Here is a 25,345-nt window from a genome sequence, read left to right on the forward strand (position 1 = left end):
TGAAAAATCACTGAAAATAAGTACTTATCAATGAAATACAGTATGGTCAGATTACAAGCAGAGTAAATATAACTGATATCGAGACATAAAAGAACACTAAGCTGAATAATGGAAACAGTGGTAGTCATTGGAGTATTATGAGAAAGGAAGAGGAACAATATACTGTGTTAAGCACAAAAAACATGATTAAAACTTGAAGTGAATTCCACAAAAACAAAGGCAGTGAATTTAAAGTGTGATGCGTTTGAGTGACGTGTTACCATCACCTTGAACTGTATTGGTTTGATCTACATGCTACTGCTACAGTCAATGACTTACTACACTCTACTGGAAAACAGACTGGCCATTTGATCTGTCGCATGTTTATAATACTTAAAACCCTGATTCAGAATCAGATTTATTATGTTATTCAGAGAGCTGCAAATGCCCACAATACTAAGCATTTGTAAATGCAGATGTATAGTGCAAAAATCCATGAGTTAACCTTTAGGTGAATTGAATTAATGAGAGGTAATATCTCTATGTTACTCATTAGATATCTTAACTCGCCTGCACACTACATAAAAAGGCGTTCAAGAGCGCTTCATTGAGGATGATAAGATTATACTGTACTGTAGGTCCTGGAAGTAGCCCCTAACTACTGATGCAGGATCCGATGTTTTCCCTCCATCCCCTTTAAATTAAGATGAGGGATGATGTAGGATAATCTGATCCTAGAGGTTAAGAGCAACTTCTGCCTGTAGCGTATGTTCTGTTCTAAGCCATGTGGTCCTCTTTAAACTACAGCACTCTATTTAACATGAGGAGATCATAGGAATGGAATCTGTGCTTGGCTAACTGTTGACCTTTGTTCTAGGTAGTGTCTCTAATCATGATCTTAAATCTTCTATTCTTTTGACAAAGAAATAAATGGTAATTTTGATCGTATTGTACCCTCAATCTGTGTTTGATAAAATGGTGAGAGTAACTGACAGTGATCTGTAGCTATGCATGCCCATAAAGCAACAAACGAACAACAACAAAAACAAACAAGAGCGACATTCACATATTTGTTCGTTTTTTTGCACTGTTTTTAGCCCAAGAGGAACTACATTTCCCACAGCACACTGCTCTGCTACATCATGTCTGATGGGATATGTAGTTCTGTAGAAAGCACTCTCTAAAGGCAGTTAAGCAACTTGTATGTTTGCAGGCACTACAACTCCCAAAGTACTTCCGGTGCCACCAGCCCACCAGAGCTCAGCCCTATGGGAGGTGCAGGGGAACATGAATTAGTCCACCTTAAACTTTTGTTCAACTCCTCGTGCACTGGGGTCAGGGGGTTACACTAAACTACTGTTACTATGTCTCAAATACACTGAAATACTTCCACTCTTTTCCTTCTGTACCACTGAAAAGTGAAAGACAAATCAAAGTTGTATGGCTGAAACCTTCTCAACATGTTTTCCAATCAGTGGAGAGAGAAGAGGAGAGGAAGCCACCTTTGACTGTTGGGACACAGCCCATGACTAAGCTATACTTGTGCAAGACATGCTGGGAATTTTAGCGTAAACAAAAAATGGCCTTGATAAGACTGGCATTAATACAAAGGGAGAAGGCGGGGAGAGGAGGAGGAAGTCTATCTCAGTGCAGTACATTACCTCTGGACTGAGAGGGAATAAGCAGAAAGAGGAGAGAGACATAACGACAACTGCATGCAAACATACTCCCTTTCACTCATGAACTCTCACACACACACACACAGAGCGCACAAGTAAAGCCCTGTTGCAAAGACAGAACGGTGGAAGCTGAATGGATCCTGTGCCTTGGATTTGGTTCAAAGTTCGACTTGAATAACAGATGTGTCCACCAATCACTGCATAGCCTTGGCACGTTGGGTGTGGCACTTCATGCACAGGATCCTGCCATCCAATGGGTAGCAGCCGTCTGCGTCTGCCTCTATGGAGAGGGGGCGGGAACAATCCTGCAACCAGGAAGAGAGACTTCAGGATGTGCAGAAGGTCCCTGGAAAACATTTACATCCAAAACACTCGGGGGGACACCATTCAAACTGTTTCGACATTTAACCAGCTCTTTATAATACATCTTCAGGAGTTTATCTTTACATCTGGCACAAGATGTAGCAGGTCTGTTGTCTTTACCTCACAGCGGTAGTACTTTAGATGTAGCAGGTCTGTTGTCCTTATCTCACAGCGGTAGTACTTTAGATGTAGCAGGTCTGTTGTCCTTACCTCACAGCGGTAGTACTTTAGATGTAGCAGGTCTGTTGTCCTTACCTCACAGCGGTAGTACTTTAGATGTAGCAGGTCTGTTGTCTTTACCTCACAGCGGTAGTACTTTAGATGTAGCAGGTCTGTTGTCTTTACCTCACAGCGATAGTACTTTAGATGTAGCAGGTCTGTTGTCCTTATCTCACAGCGGTAGTACTTTAGATGTAGCAGGTCTGTTGTCCTTACCTCACAGCGGTAGTAATTTAGATGTAGCATGTCTGTTGTCTTTACCTCACAGCAGTATTACTTTAGATGCAGCAGGTCTGATGTCCTTACCTCACAGCGGTAGTAATTTAGATGTAGCATGTCTGTTGTCTTTACCTCACAGCAGTATTACTTTAGATGCAGCAGGTCTGATGTCCTTACCTCACAGCGGTAGTACTTTAGATGTAGCAGGTCTGATGTCCTTACCTCACAGCGGTAGTACTTTAGATGTAGCAGGTCTGATGTCCTTACCTCACAGCGGTAGTACTTTAGATGTAGCAGGTCTGTTGTCCTTACCTCACAGCGGTACTACTTTAGATGTAGCAGGTCTGATGTCCTTACCTCACAGCGGTACTACTTTAGATGTAGCAGGTCTGTTGTCCTTACCTCACAGCGGTAGTACTTTAGATGTAGCAGGTCTGTTGTCCTTACCTCACAGCGGTAGTACTTTAGATGTAGCAGGTCTGATGTCCTTACCTCACAGCGGTAGCACTTGAGGTGGAAGTTCTTCTCGAGGGCCACGACTCTGACGGTCTCTTGACTGCCGGCGTCAGGAACTATGGGCTCATTACAGCTCACACACAGGGGAGAGAAACGCCTATAGGCAGGGGGACAGAGAGGACATTAGACTGTACCACACACACACACACACACACACACACACACACACACACACACACACACACACACACACACACACACACACACACACACACACACACACACACACACACACACACACACACACAGGGGAGAGAAACGCCTACAGGCAGGGGGACAGAGAGGACATTAGACTGTACCACACACACACACACACACACACACACACACACACACACACACACACACACACACACAGGGGAGAGAAACGCCTACAGGCAGGGGGACAGAGAGGACATTAGACTGTACCACACACACACAGGGGAGAGAAACGCCTACAGGCAAGGGGACAGAGAGGACATTAGACTGTACCACACACACACAGGGGAGAGAAACGCCTACAGGCAAGGGGACAGAGAGGACATTAGACTGTACCAGACACACACAGGGGAGAGAAATGCCTACAGGCAGGGGGACAGAGGACAATACCTGAGAGAGATAGAGAGAAAGACAAGGAGATGAGAGGCCGTACCTGTGGTAGTCTGGGACACAGTATGGGTTGTTGTTGTCGTCGGTGATGAAGGGCGCCCCCTCCAGGCTGCAGGCGCAGGTGCAGCAGCGGAAACAATGGGCATGGAAACACTGGCCCACCGCCTTCAACACACGGTCTGTAATACGCTCCCCACACCGAGAACACACCGCCAGAGAACTCTGTAGAGACACACAGACAGGTGGGTGGTAGAGAGAGCAAACACGTTACATGTCTGTGTGTGTGAGAGAGTGAATTAATTACTGTAAGCTGTTTGTGCATGTAATTGCTGTGTGTGTGTGTACATGTGTGTACTCACAGTGTAACAGTCATCACACTGTGGCGTCCCGTCCTTGTCGTAGAACTGCATGCCCTGCAGGGGGCGATGGCAGCTCATACAGCAGAAACAGTCAGAGTGGAAGAGTTTGTTCATGGCTCTCACTGCAGGCTGGGAACGAGACAGAGCCTCACCACACTTACCACATACCTCTGAAAGAGAGAGATGAGGAGAGAGAGAGAGAGAGAGAGAGAGAGAGAGAGAGAGAGGGGAAAGAGAGAGAGAGAGCGGGGAGAGAGAGAGAGAGCGACGGAGAGAGAGCGAGAGCGACGGAGAGAGAGCGAGAGCGACGGAGAGAGAGCGAGAGCGACGGAGAGAGAGAGAGAGCGACGGAGAGAGAGAGAGCGACGGAGAGAGAGAGAGAGCGACGGAGAGAGAGAGAGAGCGAAAGAGAGAGAGAAAGAGAGAAAGAGAGAGAGAAAGAGAGAGCGACGGAGAGAGAGAGAGAGCGACGGAGAGAGAGAGAGAGCGACGGAGAGAGAGAGAGCGACGGAGAGAGAGAGAGAGCGACGGAGAGAGAGAGAGAGAGAGGAGAGAGAGAGAGAGAGAGAGAGAGAGAGAGAGAGAGAGAGCGACGGAGAGAGAGAGAGACAGAGAGCGACGGAGAGAGAGAGAGAGAGCGACGGAGAGAGAGAGAGAGAGCGACGGAGAGAGAGAGAGAGAGAGCGAGAGAGCGACGGAGAGAGAGAGCGAGAGCGACGGAGAGAGAGAGAGAGAGAGAGAGAGCGACGGAGAGAGAGCGACGGAGAGAGAGCGAGAGAGAGCGACGGAGAGAGAGAGAGAGCGAGAGAGAGCGACGGAGAGAGAGAGCGAGCGACGGAGAGAGAGAGAGCGACGGAGAGAGAGAGAGCGAGCGACGGAGAGAGAGAGAGAGAGCGAGCGACGGAGAGAGAGAGAGAGAGCGAGCGACGGAGAGAGAGAGAGAGAGCGACGGAGAGAGAGAGAGAGCGAGCGACGGAGAGAGAGAGAGAGAGCGAGCGACGGAGAGAGAGAGAGAGAGCGAGCGACGGAGAGAGAGAGAGCGACGGAGAGAGAGAGAGCGACGGAGAGAGAGCGAGCGACGGAGAGAGAGAGAGCGACGGAGAGAGAGAGAGAGCGACGGAGAGAGAGCGACGGAGAGAGAGAGAGCGACGGAGAGAGAGAGCGACGGAGAGAGCGATGGAGAGAGAGCGACGGAGAGAGCGATGGAGAGAGAGAGAGAGAGAGAGAGCGAGCGACGGAGAGAGAGAGAGCGAGCGAGCGACGGAGAGAGAGAGCGAGCGACGGAGAGAGAGAGAGCGAGCGACGGAGAGAGAGAGAGAGAGAGAGAGAGAGCGACGGGAGAGAGAGAGCGAGAGAGAGCGACGGAGAGAGAGCGACGGAGAGAGAGAGAGCGAGCGAGAGAGAGAGAGAGAGAGCGAGCGGCGGAGAGAGAGAGAGAGAGCGAGCGACGGAGAGAGAGAGAGAGAGATTGGGAGAGAGAGAGAGAGAGCGAGCGACGGAGAGAGAGAGAGAGAGCGAGCGACGGAGAGAGAGAGAGAGAGCGAGCGACGGAGAGAGAGAGAGAGAGCGAGCGACGGAGAGAGAGAGAGCGACGGAGAGAGAGAGAGCGACGGAGAGAGAGCGAGCGACGGAGAGAGAGAGAGAGCGACGGAGAGAGAGAGAGAGCGACGGAGAGAGAGAGACGGAGAGAGAGAGAGCGACGGAGAGAGAGAGAGCGACGGAGAGAGCGATGGAGAGAGAGCGACGGAGAGAGCGACGGAGAGAGAGAGAGAGAGCGAGCGACGGAGAGAGAGAGAGAGAGAGAGCGAGCGACGGAGAGAGAGAGAGCGAGCGAGCGACGGAGAGAGAGAGCGAGCGACGGAGAGAGAGAGAGAGCGAGCGACGGGAGAGAGAGAGAGAGAGAGAGCGAGCGACGGAGAGAGAGAGAGAGAGAGCGAGCGACGGAGAGAGAGAGAGAGAGAGAGAGCGAGCGACGAGAGAGAGAGAGCGAGCAGCGACGGAGAGAGAGAGAGCGAGCGAGCGAGCGGAGAGAGAGAGAGAGAGCGACGGAGAGAGAGAGCGACGGAGAGAGAGCGAGCGACGGAGAGAGAGAGAGCGAGCGACGGAGAGAGAGAGAGCGAGCGACGGAGAGAGAGAGAGCGAGCGACGGAGAGAGAGAGAGAGAGCGACGGAGAGAGAGAGAGAGCGAGCGACGGAGAGAGAGAGAGCGAGCGAGCGACGGAGAGAGAGAGAGCGAGCGAGCGACGGAGAGAGAGAGAGCGAGCGAGCGACGGAGAGAGAGAGCGAGCGACGGAGAGAGAGAGAGAGAGCGAGCGACGGAGAGAGAGAGAGAGCGAGCGACGGAGAGAGAGAGAGAGCGAGCGACGGAGAGAGAGAGCGAGCGACGAGAGAGAGAGCGAGCGACGGAGAGAGAGAGAGAGAGCGAGCGACGGAGAGAGAGAGAGAGAGCGAGCGACGGAGAGAGAGAGAGAGAGCGAGCGACGGAGAGAGAGAGAGAGAGCGAGCGACGGAGAGAGAGAGAGAGAGCGAGCGACGGAGAGAGAGAGAGAGCGAGCGACGGAGAGAGAGAGAGAGCGAGCGACGAGAGAGAGAGAGAGCGAGCGACGGAGAGAGAGAGAGAGCGAGCGACGGAGAGAGAGAGAGCGAGCGACGGAGAGAGAGAGAGAGAGCGAGCGACGGAGAGAGAGAGCGAGCGACGGAGAGAGAGAGAGAGCGAGCGACGGAGAGAGAGAGAGAGAGCGAGCGACGGAGAGAGAGAGAGAGCGAGCGAGCGACGGAGAGAGAGAGAGCGAGCGAGCGAGAGAAGAGAGAGAGAGAGCGAGCGACGAGAGAGAGAGAGAGCAGCACGGAGAGAGAGAGAGCGAGCGACGGAGAGAGAGAGAGCGAGCGACGGAGAGAGAGAGAGCGAGCGACGGAGAGAGAGAGAGCGAGCGACGGAGAGAGAGAGAGCGAGCGACGGAGAGAGAGAGAGCGAGCGACGGAGAGAGAGAGAGCGAGCGACGGAGAGAGAGAGAGCGAGCGACGGAGAGAGAGAGAGCGAGCGACGGAGAGAGAGAGAGAGCGACGGAGAGAGAGAGAGAGAGCGAGAGAGAGAGAGAGAGAGAGAGAGAGAGAGAGAGAGAGAGAGAGAGAGAGAGAGAGAGAGAGAGAGAGAGAGAGCGACGGAGAGAGAGAGCGACGGAGAGAGAGAGCGATGGAGGTAGAAAGGGAGGTAGAAAGGGAGAGGACAAAGAGAGAGGGGATAAGAGTTGGTTGATGCTGACAGAGGCAGAGCCCAGCCAGTCCTATTCCACACAGTCATAGGTGCTGAGGTGCTGAACGAAGGTCATTACCACAGACACACTGGTCTAGCACCAATGAGAGAGAGTAGGGAGGAGGCTCCTTACTACCTAATTACACTGATCAATCATTTTGATGAAAGGTCAAGCAGCACCCCAGCCATATGCACCCCAGCCCAGCCCATCAGCACCCCAGCCCATCAGCACCCCAGCCCATCAGCACCCCAGCCCAACAGCACCCCAGCCCAACAGCACCCCAGCCCAACAGCACCTCAGCCCAACAGCACCCCAGCCCAACAGCACCCCAGCCCAACAGCACCCCAGCCCATCAGCACGCCAGCCCAGCCCATCAGCACCCCAGCCCAGACCATCAGAACCAATAGCATAATGAGAAAGAGTGTTGTCAGGCAGGAACTGGACAAGATAATGACACTCTGATAATAGTGTTCATTCTGATACATTGGGTATGGTAGTATGAAACAATGAACTAGTGTAGGTGATGAGCGGAGAGTGTGTGTGTACCTGTAGGTGCTGAACGGAGGGTGTGTGTGTACCTGTAGGTGCTGAGGTGATGAGCGGAGGGTGTGTGTGTACCTGTAGGTGCTGAGGTGATGTGCGGAGGGTGTGTGTGTGTACCTGTAGGTGCTGAGGTGATGAGCGCAGGGTGTGTGTGTACCTGTAGGTGCTGAGGTGATGAGCGCAGGGTGTGTGTGTACCTGTAGGTGCTGAGGTGATGAACGGAGGGTGTGTGTGTACCTGTAGGTGCTGAGGTGATGAGCGCAGGGTGTGTGTGTACCTGTAGGTGCTGAGGTGATGAACGGAGGGTGTGTGTGTACCTGTAGGTGCTGAGGTGATGAGCGCAGGGTGTGTGTGTGTACCTGTAGGTGCTGAGGTGATGAGCGGAGGGTGTGTGTGTGTACCTGTAGGTGCTGAGGTGATGAGCGGAGGGTGTGTGTGTGTACCTGTAGGTGCTGAGGTGATGAGCGCAGGGTGTGTGTGTACCTGTAGGTGCTGAGGTGATGAGCGGAGGGTGTGTGTGTGTACCTGTAGGTGCTGAGGTGATGAGCGCAGGGTGTGTGTGTGTACCTGTAGGTGCTGAACGGAGGGTGTGTGTGTACCTGTAGGTGCTGAGGTGATGAGCGCAGGGTGTGTGTGTGTACCTGTAGGTGCTGAGGTGATGAGCGCAGGGTGTGTGTGTGTACCTGTTGGTGCTGAGGTGATGAGCGGAGGGTGTGTGTGTACCTGTAGGTGCTGAGGTGATGACGGGAGCGTGTGTGTCCATGTCTTTGATGAATGCATTGGTCATTCTCTCCAGCTCCTCCACCTCCCTCATGGAGAGAGGAACACCTCCACCTGGGACAGAGACAGGCCCAGGAGGCGAGGGCTGGGGGACAGAAAACACACATCTAACAGGGGGAGTACTAAACACACACACACACACCCCAAAGGGTCTCCTAACATACCTTTGATGAAGGGGGAGATTTCATTGGCTGGCTATAAGAAGAGGGTGGTGATGTCATCGATTTGGGCTGAGGAGGGGGCACGGGAGCAGGAGGGGGCGGGCTCACAGTCATCTGAGAGTCAATGGAAGAGGGCTTTGAGTGATTGAAGGCTGGGGGAGTCACTTTGTTGGCTGGTGGGGCAGGAGGAGCGGCAGGAGGAGCGGCAGGAGGAGCGGCAGGAGGAGCGGCAGGAGGAGGAGGAAAGGAGCTGGCTACAGGGGAAGGTTTAGGAGCAACACCAAATGGAGCCGGGGCGTGGTTCTGGTTCTTCAGCCCCACAGGAGGCACGGACGTCCCCGTTTTCATGCCCCCAAGAGCCTTAGAAGCCCCGACTGGTGCCTTAGCAAATGGCTGTGGGGCAGGAGCAGGAGCTGGGGCAGATGTAGCGTTATTGGCTTGTCGGTGTGTCGTCCGGAGTTTGAGCTCCTCGGCCCAGGGAGCGGGAGGGGGCTTGTCTCCCATCTCTGGAGGGGGGAGGAAGGAGAGGTTGGGCTTGGGAGCAGTGGGGGGAGGACCTGCAGGCTTGGGGGCAGGAGGAGGAGGAGCTGAGTACTGACTGGGCAACTGGGGAGACAAGATCAGACAAGAAAACATTACAGGCTATATGTACTGAAGAGTTGAAGAGAACTATGAGACAACACACAACAAAAAGCTGTTGTATGGAACTCAAATCTACTTTTAGACTAAAAGCATTAGGAACTGAGTGCCCCTTCAGCTATTTTGGAAGTTTCCAGGTGAAAATAAAATCTTCTATACAGTACTATTTCAAACATTCTAAACAATCCACCCTCCTTAACAAGCCGGTTGTGTTTTTAGGAACAGTGAAAATGGCTATTAGCATCATTCAAGTACAGAATTAAAAAACACAAAAAGTTTGCAGTTAGCGATTTTCAATCGTATCAAATGTTCAACTTCCACAAAGCACAGGCTCTGAGTCATACAGGGGAACTTGAGCTCATCAAGTGTCTCTGACATTTTTATCAAGAACTTGTGCCAACATTTCCCTGTTCTGATCCAGTTCCTCCCAGGAGGATAAAAACACTCTCCATTTATGGCTGTTTCCCCAGACCGCTGGCTTGGCCCCACACACACAGGCCTGATCACAATGGAGTATGCATTGTGTACCACGTCTCTCTCTCTCTCTCTCTCTCTCTTGCTTGGTCCCGCTTTCTATTTGCATCGCCATCTTTCTTTATAAACATCATTCAGTGTGAGTTTCTCTGCATCACTCACTTCCTGTTTTTGTACATCACTCTCTCATTGTCTGTCTGTGTACAGTAACGAACAGCTTACTCATCCTAGAGCCATCAGCCTGAACAGACACAAAACAGCCTGGCATCTGGCCAAACGGTTTCTCCTGACCTGCTCTCTCCCCCTCTTTCTCTCTACTTTGGAGACCCCTTTATTCAAACTTCTGAGTCAATCTTTTTTCCTCTGATCTTTTATTCCCCTCCCCACTCCTACATTCACTCCCCTCCCCACTCCTACATTCACTCCCCTCCCCACGCCTACATTCACTCCCCTCCCCACGCCTACATTTCCCTCCCCTCCCCACTCCTCCCCACATTCACTCCCCTCCCCACGCCTACATTCACATTCCCCTCCCCACGCCTACATTCACTCCCCTCCCCACGCCTACATTCACTCCCCTCCCCACGCCTACATTCACTCCCCTCCCCACTCCTACATTCACTCCCCCCACGCCTACATTCACTCCCCTCCCCACGCCTACATTCACTCCCCTCCCCACGCCTACATTCACTCCCCTCCCCACGCCTACATTCACTCCCCTCCCCATTCACTCCCCTCCCCACGCCTACATTCACTCCCCTCCCCACGCCTACATTCCCCACGCCCCCTCCCCACTCCTACATTCACTCCCCTCCCCACTCCTACATTCACTCCCCTCCCCACTCCTACATTCACTCCCCTCCCCACTCCTACATTCACTCCCCTCCCCACTCCTACATTCATTCCCCTCCCCACTCCTACATTCATTCCCCTCCCCACTCCTACATTCATTCCCCTCCCCACTCCTACATTTATTCCCCTCCCCCCTACATTTATTCCCCTACTCCATTTATTCCCTACATTTATTCCCCACTCCTACATTTATTCCCCTTCCCATTTATTCCCCTCCCCACTCCTACATTTATTTCCCCTCCCCTCCCCACTCCTACATTTATTCCCCTCCCCACTCCTACATTTATTCCCCTCCCCACTCCTACATTTATTCCCCTCCCCACTCCTACATTTATTCCCCTCCCCACTCCTACATTTATTCCCCTCCCCACTCCTACATTTATTCCCCTCCCCACTCCTACATTTATTCCCCTCCCCACTCCTACATTTACTTCCCTCCCCATCTTATCTTTATTTCCCTCCATCTTCTTAGTCCCAAGTATTTCCTACTCTCTCTGTGTAATGCTGTGTCTACTGCAGTCTTCTGTTACAGTCAGTTTCCCCTGTTGGTTTACTGACGTTGTGTGCTTCTACGACGCTCTACAGTATACGACGCTCTACAGTATACGACGCTCTACAGTATACGACGCTCTACAGTATACTTGTCCTTCTCTGTACCTTGGGGTTGAAGGGTCCTCTGGTCTCCATCTCAGACAGCAGGTCAGTCAGAGAGCCCAGCTGTTTGTCAAAACTAGTCTGCTTTTCCAGACGCTGTGGGAGTAAGAAGGGGGGGAGGGGAAATTGACAGACACACAGAGTGAGGGATTGTGAAAGAGTGAGAAATAATGGGAGAGAGAGAGGATGATTGTTTATCAACAGGCTGAATCTTGACTTGAAATATGTAGCAAACTCCAACTGCCACCTAAATCATACACTTGTGTCAATGGGGAATGTGCACAGAAGTGTACTGAGAACAGAATGTAACTGATTTGCATGGATCAGAACTTAAGCACTCACATCACATTAGGCAATAGACTTTCACATCTGTTTACTGGGGACATCCACCATGGTAGTAGATGTGTGGATGAGAGTTCTGGCCGTCATCCAACACAACTACACCAATACAATGACAAGTGCTTTGGGACCTTATGGAAAGTTCTATATTTAAGCAATAAGGCACGAAGGGGTGTGGTATATGGCCAATATACCACGGTCAAGGGATGTTCTTGGTCACGACACAACGCGGAGTGTCCGGACACAGCCCTTAGTCGTGGTACATTGGCCATATATCACAAACCCCCGAGGTGCCTTATTGCTATTATAAACTGGTTACCAATGTAATTAGAGCAGTAAAAATAAATGTTCTGTCATACCCGTGGTATATGGTCTGATATACCACAGCTGTCAGCCAATCAGCATTCAGGGCTCAAACCACCCAATTTATAATACAAAATGTATTCCATTCTTATGATTAGTGACCCAGACTCACCTGAGAGTTCTCCCCAGCACTGGGGACACTGCTGGGACCAGAGACTGGGAGAGGGGGAGGGGGTGGTGGAGGAGGGGAGACGGGGAACGGGGGAGACAGGCATTCTCCTCAGGCGGGGCGGGGGGAGGGGCAGGTCATCCACTGCGGGAGGGGGAGGGAAGGCAGGGGGAGGGGCATCAGAGGCTGGAGGTGTGGTTGCACAATTGGGGGGAGGGGCTGGCAGCTCATCATCCATTGGAGGAGGAGGGGGCGGGAAGTCTAATAGAAATGGGGAGGGGTGATTGATTAAAACAAAGGCATGGCAATCAAATGGTTTCTAAACATTCTATAATTCATTCAAAACCTGTCATCTATTCACTGCACCCACCCAGACATTCATTCAAGGGAACTCCATGACAATACAGTTTCTACACATAGAGACAGTGAAATGTTACGGTCAAGAAAATAGGTGGTTAAGTAGAAAACAATGGCTTAATTGCCAGAATCTCGCAGTATCCCTTTAAATGCAGTGATTAGAGTTTGTGAGAAACAGGAAGGGTGAGTTTCATTGATGGGATAAGGCCCATGTTGCAGTCTACCAATCTGTTGGGTTGCCAACACCAGGCTCAAACTCTGTTTCTGATAAAACAAGGATGTTGGATCCCAAAGATAAATACTTGTAACTAAATAATAACATGCTTGATGCTTCTGTTGCGAGATAAGTCTGGTCCTAAAACATCCCCTAGTCACTTCCCCTGACCTCTAATACCATATTTTTCGTACACCTATCCAGTTACTTCACATCTGCACTGTGAAGGGAAAGAGTTCAAGTGAAGGAGTTAGGGGTCACAACCAGACAATGCATGGGATAAATGTTTACAAAATGACAAACAAAAACGGCCAATCACCTTCGCATAGCGATGGTGGGGGTGGAGGCATCACTCCAACTCGACCAATGACAGCTGTGCCGACACCGCGTGTTGAGGAGACCAAACTGGGGGGAGGAGAGGGACCTGCGGGAGGAGTTGAGCCCGGGGGAGGCGACGGGTCGGACTGGCTTTTGGGGCGTGGCGGGTTGACCGAGGCAAACTTCTTTGGCTGGTTGTAGAAGGAGGGGGTGGTGACTTTGAGGTTGATGGAGGAAGTCACCATGAAGGGTTTACTGCCGCTGGAGTCAGCCATGTTGTCTTTTTACTGTCTGAGGAGAGAAGAAGAGGACAGCTGTTGTTTATGACAATATTGGTTTATTACGACGGTTTAGAAGAGGACAAACACAATCCATCCAAATCAACACAAACTCAAATGAGCGGTAGGGAGGCTGCCAACTGTTAAAGAGATGGCTGTGTTACAGAGGAGGTCTAGCAAACCTGGAGGCCAGCTGTAGAAACAATAACAGAGAAGATAAAATAAACCTTTGATATAGAAATGAACCATCGAGCATTAGCTTATCTGAGGAGAGCACACAGAGCTTTTGAAACAGTAGGGGAATATTTCTCCTTGGTGAATTAGTGGGGACACATCAACAAAGGATCTAACAACCCTGTAGCTTAACTACAGGAGGGAACATCCAAAGCATTCATGCACACGCACACACACGCACCTCTGAAAGATCTTGGCTGCTTTACACAGTACCTCGCCCTAGATTGTAAATACACACTAGCCACTCCTTAGGCTCAGTAAGGAGGCATACCGTAACCATAGCAGCACTTACAGCTGCTTCAAGGTCCACTCTCAGTATGAAACCGTTCATTGTAATAAAAGCAGTTGAGAACTACAGCATGGTTTACTATAGGGCTGACCGGGTCGGACCAGAGTCGGGTAAAACCACCATAACATGTTCATGTGAGCTACGTCAAGGAGAGGGTCATTCAACGTTAGCTCAAATATTTACCTCACGTGTTTCTGGTTACAAATGTTGATGTTACCACAGCGGCTCCATCTCAGATTCCCCAAACACCTGTGGCCCTGTTGGTGACCCCTGGTTAAAGAGACGTGGCCCTCTTTCTCTCTCAGTACCTCTTGGTTTCTTCCTCTTTCTCAGTACCTGTCTAACGTTACTATCAGCTAGACGCTAGGCTGTTATATATATCTATAGTGCCCTACAGAGTATACATTGCTTTAGGACTCATTCCCCTTTTACACATTTTGTTATGTTACAATACCCCATAATTACAAAGGAAAACAGTTCATTTTTACATTTTTGCAAATGTTTAAAACAAACAAACAAACATACCTTTTGTAAATGTAAATGTAATGTAAATAAGTATTCAGACCCTTTGCTTTGAGACTAGAAATTGAGCTCAGGTGCATCCTGTTTCCATTGATCATCCTTGAGATGTTTCTACAACTTTACCGGCGTCCACCTGTGGTAAATTCAAATCGATTGGACATGATTTGGAAAGGTACACACCTGTCTACATAAGGACTCACAGTTGACAGTGCATGTCAGAGCAAAAACCAAGCCATGAGGTCGAAGGAATTGTCCAAAGAGCTCCGAGACAGGATTGCGTCGAGGTACAGATCAGGGGAACAGTACCAAAACATTCCTGTAGCATTGAAGGTCTCCAAGAACACAGTGGCATCCATCATTCTTAAAATGGAAGAAGTTTGGAACAACCAAGACTCTTCCTAGAGCTGGCCGCCCGGCCAAACTGAGCAATCAGGGGAGAAGGGCCTTGGTCAGGGAGGTGACCAAGAACCCGATGGTCACTCTGACAGAGCTCCAGAGTTCCTCTGGGGAGACGGGAGAACCATCAGAAGGACAACTTTACGGTAGAGAGGCCAGACGGAAGCCACTCCTCAGTAAAACGGACGTGACAGCCCGTTTGGAGTTTGCCAAAAAGCACCTAAAGGACTCTCAGACCATGAGAAACAAGATTCTCTCGTCTGATAAAACCAAGACTGAAATCTTTGGCATGAATGCCAAGTGTCACATCTGGAGGAAACCTGGCACCATCCCTTTGGTTAAGCATGGGTGGTGGCAGCATCCTGCTGTGAAGATGTATTTCAGTGGCAGAGACTGGGAGACTAGTCAGGATTGAGGGAAAGATGAACAAAGTACTGAGAGATCCTTGATGAAAACCTGCTCAAGAGCGCTCAGGACCTCAGACTGGGGTGAAAGGTCAACTTCCAACAGGACAACGACCCTAAGCACCCAGCCAAGACAATTTTCTAAATGTCTTTGAGTGGCCCAGCCAGAGTCCGGACTTGAACCCAATCGAACATCTCTGGAGAGACCTGAAAATAGCTGTGCAGCAACGCTCCCCATCCAACCTGACATAGCTTGAGTGGATCTGCAGAGAAGAATGGGGGAAACTCCCCAAATACAGGTGTGCCAAGCTTGTTGCATCACCCAAGAAGATTCAAGGCTGTCATCGCTGCCAAAGGTGTTTCAACAAAGTACTGAGTAAAGGGTCTGATTACTTATGTAAATGTGATATTTCAGATTTTTATTTTGAATAAATTAGCAAACATTTCTAAAAACCTCCTTTACCTTTGTCATTATGGGTTATTGTGTGTAGATTGATGGGTAAAAAAATATTTAATACATTTTAGAACAAGGCTGTAACATAACAAAATGTGGAAAAAGTCATGGTGTCTGAATACTTTCCGAATGCACTGTACTCGGGCTTGAGAGTGGCGCAGCGGTCTAAGGTACTGCATCTCAGTGCTAGATGAGTCACTACAGACACCCTGGTTCAAATCCAGGCTGATTGGGAGTCCCATAGGGCGGCACACATTGGGCCAGCGTTGTCCAGGTTTGGCCTGAGTAGGCCGTCATGATAAATAAGAATTTGTTCTTAAAAGACATGCCTAGTTAAATCAAAGGTTCAATCAAATAAAAATATATAATGGCAATGATGGGTCGGAGTCAGTGCCTCATCGCTGGATCATAAATAAGGGGTTGTCTAGAAAAATTATTTTGTCCATAATGGGAAATGCTTTTAGATCACAGAGCAACAACATATTTAGGAACCATTACCATGGTGATAATATACATGGGTTTCTTCACGCCTTGTTTGTTTTGGAAGGAAAAGCAATGCCCAAGAACTAGCCTAGTAAATGCGATGTGGGTTTGTGATGCGGGTGACTGATTTCTTTCCTCCATGATCAGAATCAGCCTGTAGACGGGGAATGATTTACCACCCAGGCATCACTATAATGTTACGCCATGTCAGTTTCATGAGAAACTTAACCTAACTTCCTTCCCAGTGTTACCAGATTTCTATGAAATATTACCTATAATTAATTATAATATGAGTGAAATTGTTATTTAATTTGTATTAAGTAGGTTAAAAAGCAGCTTTTCTGTGTTGGAATGGTGTGGGTGTACCCCAACCACGGAATGGTGTGGGTGTACCCCAACCACGGAATGGTGTGGGTGTACCCCAACCACAGAATGGTGTGGGTGTACCCCAACCACGGAATGGTGTGGGTGTACCCCAACCACAGAATGGTGTGGGTGTACCCCAACCACGGAATGGTGTGGGTGTACCCCAACCAGAATGGTGTGGGTGTACCCCAACCACAGAATGGTGTGGGTGTACCCCAACCACGGAATGGTGTGGGTGTACCCCAACCACGGAATGGTGTGGGTGTACCCCAACCACAGAATGGTGTGGGTGTACCCCAACCACAGAATGGTGTGGGTGTACCCCAACCACGGAATGGTGTGGGTGTACCCCAACCACAGAATGGTGTGGGTGTCAACCACAGAATGGTGTGGGTGTACCCCAACCACAGAATGGTGTGGGTGTACCCCAACCACAGAATGGTGTGGGTGTACCCCAACCACAGAATGGTGTGGGTGTACCCCAACCACAGAATGGTGTGGGTGTACCCCAACCACAGAATGGTGTGGGTGTACCCCAACCACAGAATGGTGTGGGTGTACCCCAACCACAGAATGGTGTGGATGGTGTCATTCAAAATATTAACGCAAGTCGACTGCCGACTCTCAAGCTCAGCCAATCAGCCAACATGACATCATTTTCTAGAGTAAATAGCAGGCACCTTTATAAAGGGTCTGTGAGATACATGTTGGATTTGGGATTTTGAAAGAGTTCTCTCTCCAATTTATGCTTTGGTCACAATTCCGAGTATAGGACGAGGTAACAGAATATAAACGTTAAAAAGCGAGATTTTCACTGAACAGTTACAAATAGTTTTTCAGTTTGAAATTGAGGTTTCCACATTGCATGTAGCTGTGACTTGGGGGCTTGGACAAGTTCTGACAAGATAAAGACATCAACCGTGGGTGAAAGTGTTCCTGAAATGCTGACTCAGGCCTCAACACAGTATGAAGAAAAAAACAGCGTAAGTAAGCTAACTTTGTTTGTTAAGATCCTCTGGAAAACACCGCGTTTTCTACATGTCACTCATAACTTCTTACTTTAACAGTTAAAATACTGACAAGAATCCAAAGAGAGAAGTTATCATATTTGCACTCAAGCCCCTTCAAATTGAGCAACAAAAAGCCACAAACTGCAAAATCTTCACTTTTCTATTTGCAAAATGGACTTACTGTTAAATAATGCAGAGAAGAGCAGGATGAAATATTAAAGGCAAATGACCAAAGGGGACATCAACCACTCTGGTTGCCCGCCCTAGCACAGCTAGGCTGGATATCGGTCTTATTTAGAAAACACCAGTGGGACCAGAACAGATGGAAAGGGGGGGAAACAGACACACAAAGTGGTCTTGGAAACTGTCTGTAAAAGTCCAACCTAGTAAGAGTCCAACGCTCCACTGACAAAGCGTTGGCTCCTCTCTGTGATGAAAAAGCCTGCATCAAGCAGAGCAGACCTCCCCTGTAATATCCTCAGTCAGACAGAAACCTGCTCTCCTTGGCTAATAGAACCCTGTTGAAACCTCTGCTAATGAGGGCCAGTGCATTGGATACCAGCAGACTGTTCAATTGTGAGGGAAATATTACGAAGCTTTGATCTAAAGGCTTTATATATTCTAGAGAGCCAGCGCTCTACACTAAGTGGAGGCAGAGAGCTAGGCTTATTGGTTCTAGTGCTCATTTAAAAAAGTGTCTCATTATATTAGCCTACTGTAGAAAAGCTCTGGGGATAATGCACGAGACGGTCACGGAACTGAGACATGCTAGGGGCAAACGTTCCTCATGGTGCCCCTGGAAATAGACCAACCTATTTGAGGAATTAAAAAACCAAATACCACTATAAACGTCATCCTTTATTATGTATTATTTAATTCACTACTCAACCAACTGGAAAGGCATTGACAATAAACATTCCCCACAGATTCCATGTGGCTGTAGACCTGGCTAATGGTTTTATATGGTGAGGTCAGCTGCAGGCTCCTCCCAGACAGTCCCCTAAGCCTAACTAAAGTAAACCATTGTGAAATTGGATCCAGAGATGATGAGACCCATGGTGAGAACGCTTGGCACTTCAGTTGAATGACATCATCAACACCATGGTCTGCTTTTTCCTTTCCCTTAGTCTCCAATCTGCCCCCCCCCCAAAAAAAAGCTCCCTCCTCTCATTTCAGTTGGATGACATCACCACGGTCTGTATTTTATCATCTTAACTAGTTTTACAGCTTGGCTATGAGGCGACATCATGTGTGCAGAGAGCGCTAAACTCATGCAAACCGTCTACTGTAAATAATAGCTCATAGCTTATCGAGTACGTTATGATTTCCACATGGTCGGTTGGTCGTCGGTCTACAAAGGAGGGTTAGAAGACAATTCATTTGGTAGAGATGATATTTGAGATGGCTTGCAAGGCCCAGACATCGATCGAAGCATCGTTCTGTGTTGGATGGGACTATAACACACTGTTGTTTTACCACTGGCTGCTGGTCTGTAAGTGTTTACCTGAGAGAAACAACACCAACAATAGATACTGTGCCAGACCAATAAGAACACTAGTGACAAGCCAACACACTGCTTGAGGGTGATCGCTTTGGAATCCAGATGGGGAGTAGAAAACAGGCAGAAGCACTTGATTCTGAAAGCCACTCTTGAACTAGGCCTGAGAATTGCCAGGGACGTCACGATACGATATTATCCCGATACTTAGGTGATGATACAATATGTTTTGCAATTCTCACGATTCTATATGCATCAGAGATGGGATACTGTGATTTTATTGCGACTCAATGTTCCAAACATACTGCTCACCATATGTCTGCTGCAGAAGGACAAGAGAGAGTCATGAGAAAACAAGTTTTGATCAATAATGGAAATAAAAGTGTTGAAAACAAATTGTCTCCCTATTTAAAAAAAAGACGGAGAACAAGCTATGATGGAAATACTTCCTTACTTGCTCAACAGCTCTGACGCCAGTGTTGTCCTCTCTACCATGGCTAGTGACTACCCTACAGTTGCTAAAGCTCCATCGTTGTCCCCGAGTTTCATGCACAGACACGCCCAGCTCTTGCTGGGAAGCCTGTCTGTCTGTGACTGTGTCTGGGGGAGTTACTCATGCACTGACAATGCTCCTAATTGAGTCTGATCTTACAGGTCACTAGCCTTTCAAAGGGGACTGGGATCTCCATCACAGCATGGCAGTAGTACTAGGTTAGGCTATACTGACAGTGAATGGATGACATATGACATGAATTGTATCACAGTAGAGGTCGACCGATTATGATTTTTCAACGGCAATACAGATTATTGAAGGACCAAAAAAACCACTACCGATTAAATCGGACAATTTTTATTTATTCATTTGTAAAATAAATAATGAAACAATATGTGCGACGTAAAAAAAGCCAACATTTATGTTCCTTGCTCAGAACATGAGAACATATGAAAGTTGGTGGTTACTTTTAACATGAGTCTTCAATATTCCAAGGTAAGAGGTTTTAGGTTGTAGTTAATATAGTATTTATAGGACTATTTCTCTCTATACCATTAGTATTTCATATACCTTTGACTATTGGATGTTCTTATAGGCACTATAGTATTGCCAGTTAACAGTATAGCTTCTGTCCCTCTCCTCGCCCCTACCTGGGCTCAAACCAGGAACACATTGACAACCGCCACACTCGAAGCAGCGTTACCCATCGCTCCACAAAAGCCACGGCCCTTGCAGAGCAAAGGGAACAACTACTCCAAGTATCAGAGCGAGTGACGTTTGAAACGCTATTAGCGTGCACCCCGCTAACTAGCTAGCCATTTCACATCGGTTACACCAGCCATTAGGCTGATAGGCTTGAAGTCATAAACAGCGCTGCGCTTGTGAAGAGCTGCTGGCAAAACGCACGAAAGTTCTGTTTGAATGAATGCTTACGAGCCTGCTGCTGCCTACCATCGCTCAGTCAGACTGCTCTATCAAATCATAGACTTAGTTATAACATAATAACACACAGAAATATGAGCCTTTGGTCATTAATATGGTCTAATCCGGAAACTATCATTTCGAAAACAAAACATTTTTTATTTCAGTGAAATACGGAACCGTTCGGTATTTTATCTAACGGGTGACATCCATAAGTATAAATATTCTTGTTACATTGCACAACCTTCAATGTTATGTCATAATTATGTCAAATTCTGGCAAATTAGTTCGCAATGAGCCAGGCTGCCCAAACTGTTGCATATACCCTGACTCTACGTGCAATGAACGCAAGAAAAGTGACACAATTTCACCTGGTTAATATTGCCTGCTAACCTGGATTTAAAAATATATACTTCTGTGTATTGATTTTAAGAAAGGCATTGGTGTTTATGGTTAGGTAGAGTCGTCCAATGATTGTGCTTTTTTCGCAAATGTGCTTTCGTTAAATCATCCCCCAGCGTTGCATCGATTATATGCAACGCAAGACACGCTAGATAAACTAGTAATATCATCAACCATGTGTAGTTATAACTAGTCATTATGATTGATTGATTTTTATAAGATAAGTTTAATGCTAGCTAGCAACTTACCTTGGGTTACTGCATTCGCGTAACAGGCAGTCTTCTCGTGGAGTGCAATGAGAGGCAGGTGGTTATAGCGTTGGACTAGTTAACTGTAAGGTTGCAAGGTATGATCCCCCGAGCTGACAAGGTGAAAATCTGTCGTTCTGCCCCTGAACAAAGCAGTTATCCCACTGTTCCTAGGCCGTCATTGAAAATAAGAATGTGTTCTTAACTGACTTGCCTAGTTAAAAAGGTATAAAAAAATCATAAATAAATACAAATTGGTGCCCAAAAATACCAATTTGCGATTGTTATGAAAACTTGAAATCTGTTTCATGACAAATTACAAGGGGAGAGAGATTTGGGGACATGCTATGCATGAAGTATTATGAGGATAGCCTGGGTACCAGTCGGTTTCTGCCATCATGCCACTCAGGGCTCTAAAGTGCGACTGATGAGACTGTGTGACTGAGAAAAAAATAATTGGAAAGCCCAAAAAAACGGTCAAAGACTCCAGCCTCCCAAGTCAGACTGTTCTCTCTACTACCACATGGCAAGCGGTACCGATGCACCAAATCTGCAACCAGCAGGACCCCGAACAGCTTCTACCCTCAAGCCAGAAGACTGTTAAATAGTTCACCAAATAGCTACCCAGACTATCTGCATCGACCCTTTCTTGACTCATCACATAGACTGCTGCTACTGTTTATTATCTATCCTGTTGCCTAGTCACTTTATTCCTAGTTATATGTACATATCTACGTCAATTACCTCGTACCCTGCACATGGAATCGGTACCACTTTGTAAATAGCCAAGTTACCATTACTCATTGTGTATTATTACTTTTCTATATTTTCTCTGTATTGTTGGGAAGGGCCGGTAAGCATTTCACTGGGGTGGGTATAACTTGTGGAACGTTCCAACAGGAATCTGTCCCAAAAACGTTGTAAAATAACAAGGTTGCCAGCAAACAACGCATACAAAATTGTATAGCGGCAGAATAAGATACCGGGTAGGGAGTGAGCTATTTCATTACGTTTTCCACTCACCACATTTATTCCGAAAAATGTCTGTCCTCACTCTGGTAGCCTATGGACAAACATGAAGAATAAACTACGGGGTGAGCTGATGCCTATTCGGCAGCTAGTTAGTTTAGTGAATTGATCATGCTACTTTGTATGCATTCTGTTGGCAACCTTCAACTTCACGAAGTTTTTGTAACAGATTCCAGTTGTAACGTTCCACAAATTATACCCACCCCTTCTTGAAAGTCCAATATCTTGAAAACTTGACTGCTGACATGCAAAACATTTGGATTAATGACAATACCAAAAGAGTTTGAGCTGATTTTCCCTTTAATTGCATTTGTGTCTATGGGACTGGAAAACTATCACAGCACTCAACGTTTTAAATCTATATTCTCTCTTTACATTTTAGTCAGTGGGTTTGCGTGAGAACAACCATCTTGTGAAACAATGGAATCCCATTTTGGATGAAATAACAGCTGGTAGGAACTTGATGGATAACCAAGATCCACTGGATTACATTAGCGCCCCACCCACCTTTTAACATGCCTATGATTAGCTATGGTAGGTCTGCTAAGCTCAAGACAGCTAAGAACACATAATATACAAAATATCCGACGATCATCAATGAATCATCCATGTAGTCATAGCTAGGTAAAGTCTATCTAACCCTGATTCAAGAGAATTTCAGTGTGTGTCAATCCGTATTGATAGCCCTGGTCTAGCATTCACCTGCATACAACCCAGAGTTGAAATAACTTCAAAACCAAAACGGTAAATGTATAGAAAAGCGCAATCAATCTAGAAATACTGTCTAGTTAGTTTGTACACTCACCTATTTTTTTTTGCTGGCTAGCAGCCTCCCTACAGTTGGTAGCTAGCCAGAGGTTGTAGAGGGCTAACGTTACTTCCTCGCTTCTCTCTACGTCGATGACACGGTTTATCGTCCTCAACCGGCCCCTTCCTATTTATTATTTAACGGTAGGTCTATCTGTACCCTAAATGGATGTTGCCATCACCCTTTCCCTGTCTATTTTCCAAGGAATGTGAGATGTCTGTCTGGCTAACCAGCCAGCTAACTTTTCCTCCAAAACTGTACTTCCGGTTACAGCTTCCGCATTTTTCTTTGTTGTGAGCGAGTGCGTATCTATCAAAAGCTGTAAACTTGTAAATGCGTCCTTTGCACAAGGACTGCTCAGTGGCTAAAAAGCGGAACAACCGCCCCGGTAGATGAGTAATAATCGTATCAGGCACTTTGCTACGGTTCTTTCATACATTTTCTTAAATGTTGAAACTCTGCAATGCACCAAAACTATATATCACACAATCTGATTATTGCTTAGATCGATCATAGAGATAACTTGTCAGATGTCAAACAGTTGTGCTGCCACTATTAAATGGAAAAAACTGTAACTTGTTACCTATCAATAACTCATATAATCAGTATAAAATCTGTTCTTACCTATGTGTGCAGTTGGGAGAGCAAATTATTACCCTCCCTTACAGTATCTATCTCTTCCTTCTCCTTTTCCCTAGTTGTAGATCCAAACCGAGACAAAAAGTGTGCTTGTTAACTTTCCTCTACCCCTCTCTTTCAGTTCCCCTACAGCTGTTAGACCCCCCCCTCTCCCTTCCCCCTTTCTCTCTCTCTCTCCTCCCCCTTTCCATGGAAAATAAATGACACCATCCTTCCTAACAAGTTCTTTCTCGTTGGACTTTCTCTCATGATGTGTATATTACTATGTCAACACCACATCTCTCTCTCTCTCATCCTGTATGTTCATAAACTGCTGTGAGGCAGTAGCCCCTGTCTTTCCTCTCTGTTTCTCCCTCTCTCTCTCTCTCTCTCTCTCTCTCTCTCTCTCTCTCTCTCTCTCTCTCTCTCTCTCTCTCTCTCTCTCTCATCCTGTATGTTCATAAACTGCTGTGAGGCAGTAGCCCCTGTCTTTCCTCTCTGTTTCTCCCTGTCTCACTCTCTCTCTGGATTCCTGCAACATTCTTCATTCTATGACATCAACGCTGCCTGCCTTTCCTTGTAAGGTCAGAGAGAGAGGGGGAGGGAGGGAGGGGAGAGGGAACGAGGGAGGGAGGGAGGGGAGAGATACTGGAGTTGGAGGCTTGATTAGGTACAGACACTCAAATGGTTGGGGGACACAAGGGAAAGAGAAAGGCCACATCACATAGTGCTGTTGCACTCACTGTAAGCCCTGTTTCTGTCCAGGTGTGAAAGGCATTTCCATGCAGTTTGGTTCAGATATCTTATACATGCATAACCATTATTTCCTTGGCACTGAACATACAGGAGTGTAATGAAATATAAAGTAATACATTGCTGTGGCTCTGTTACTCAGTTTGATTGAGTGAAAAAAAAGGACATGGTACCTCATAGACCCTAACTGTTCCTACTGACATGAGGATGTGAGCCTAACCCACAGTAATATCACAACCACGGAGAATGACCCCTCCCATCCTGCACATCTGCTTCCTCTTACACAGCTTCCCTATCACTCACACACACGTTATGTGTTCTATCCCCGTGGGGACCTAAAATGAATTTGTATTCAAAATCCTATTTTCCCTAACCATAAACCTTAACCCAAAACCCAAAACCCTAAACCTAACATCTAACTCCTTACCCAAACCCTAAACTTCACATCTAACCCCTTACCCAAACCCTAAACCTAACCTCTAACCTCTTACCCAAACCCTAAACCTAATTCCTAAACTTAACCACCAACCCCTTACCCAAACCCTAAACCTAACTCCTAAACTTAACTACTAACCCCTTACCCAAACCCTAAACCTAACCGCTAACCTCTTACCCAAAGCCTAAACCTAACTCCTTAACTTAAAATAGCCTTTGTCCTCATGGGGACATGGGAAATGTCCCCATAAGGGAGACTTGTCCTTGTTTTACTCTCCAGCATGGCTAGATAGAGATATCCTGGTCTCATGTGTAGGGTGTTTCTTTCTTACCATGTGACCTGACCAGGAACAATTCCTATTGCCTATAACTAGGCCCCAGTTTCTCTAAGTCAGACATATCGCTGGGCTTACAAGGAGGTTGTAGTTGGAGTCAGGCAGTGGTAGGGCAGCTGTGGGGTCCTGCGGCCTGCATGGAGGTGAGGCTAAAACCACAGAAGAGTGTCAGAATCATAGCCAGACAGGCTGGAATGTCGCCAAACCCCGGAATGAACAGTCTGCCCCTCCCCCTTATTTTTCTCCCTCTCTTTTTCTCCCTCCTCTCTCTCCCCCTCCTTCTCCCTCTCTTATTCTCCCTCCTCTCTCTCCCCCTCCTTCTCCCTCTCTTATTCTCCCTCCTCTCTCCCCTCCTTTTTCTCCCTCTCTTATTCTCCCTCCTCTCTCTCC

The 25,345-nt window shown here is 47.7% G+C and overlaps 1 protein-coding gene across 4 annotated transcripts; it reads right to left on the minus strand.

Moving 5' to 3' along the window:
* Positions 1–167: 167 nt before the first annotated feature.
* Positions 168–23,593, minus strand: LOC123998114 (zyxin-like). Of its 4 annotated transcripts, none has more exons than XM_046303038.1 (11): positions 23,439–23,582; positions 20,978–21,008; positions 12,981–13,270; positions 12,094–12,351; positions 11,283–11,375; positions 8,664–9,266; positions 8,443–8,584; positions 3,923–4,092; positions 3,607–3,785; positions 2,952–3,072; positions 168–1,963 (listed from the first exon to the last, which is right to left on the minus strand). In XM_046303038.1, exons 5-11 carry the CDS (start codon positions 11,310–11,312, stop codon positions 1,853–1,855), a joined length of 1,356 nt encoding a protein of 451 aa, XP_046158994.1. In that variant the 5' UTR covers positions 11,313–11,375; positions 12,094–12,351; positions 12,981–13,270; positions 20,978–21,008; positions 23,439–23,582; the 3' UTR covers positions 168–1,852. The 4 variants fall into 4 exon arrangements, with proteins under 4 accessions (XP_046158994.1, XP_046158995.1, XP_046158992.1 ...); XM_046303039.1 differs by lacking the exon at positions 23,439–23,582 and adding an exon at positions 22,812–23,402; XM_046303036.1 differs by lacking the exon at positions 20,978–21,008 and having other exon boundaries at positions 23,439–23,593.
* Positions 23,594–25,345: the final 1,752 nt, after the last annotated feature.

The sequence above is a fragment of the Oncorhynchus gorbuscha genome, linkage group LG15 (assembly GCF_021184085.1).
Source record: "Oncorhynchus gorbuscha isolate QuinsamMale2020 ecotype Even-year linkage group LG15, OgorEven_v1.0, whole genome shotgun sequence".
Taxonomy (NCBI): domain Eukaryota; kingdom Metazoa; phylum Chordata; class Actinopteri; order Salmoniformes; family Salmonidae; genus Oncorhynchus; species Oncorhynchus gorbuscha.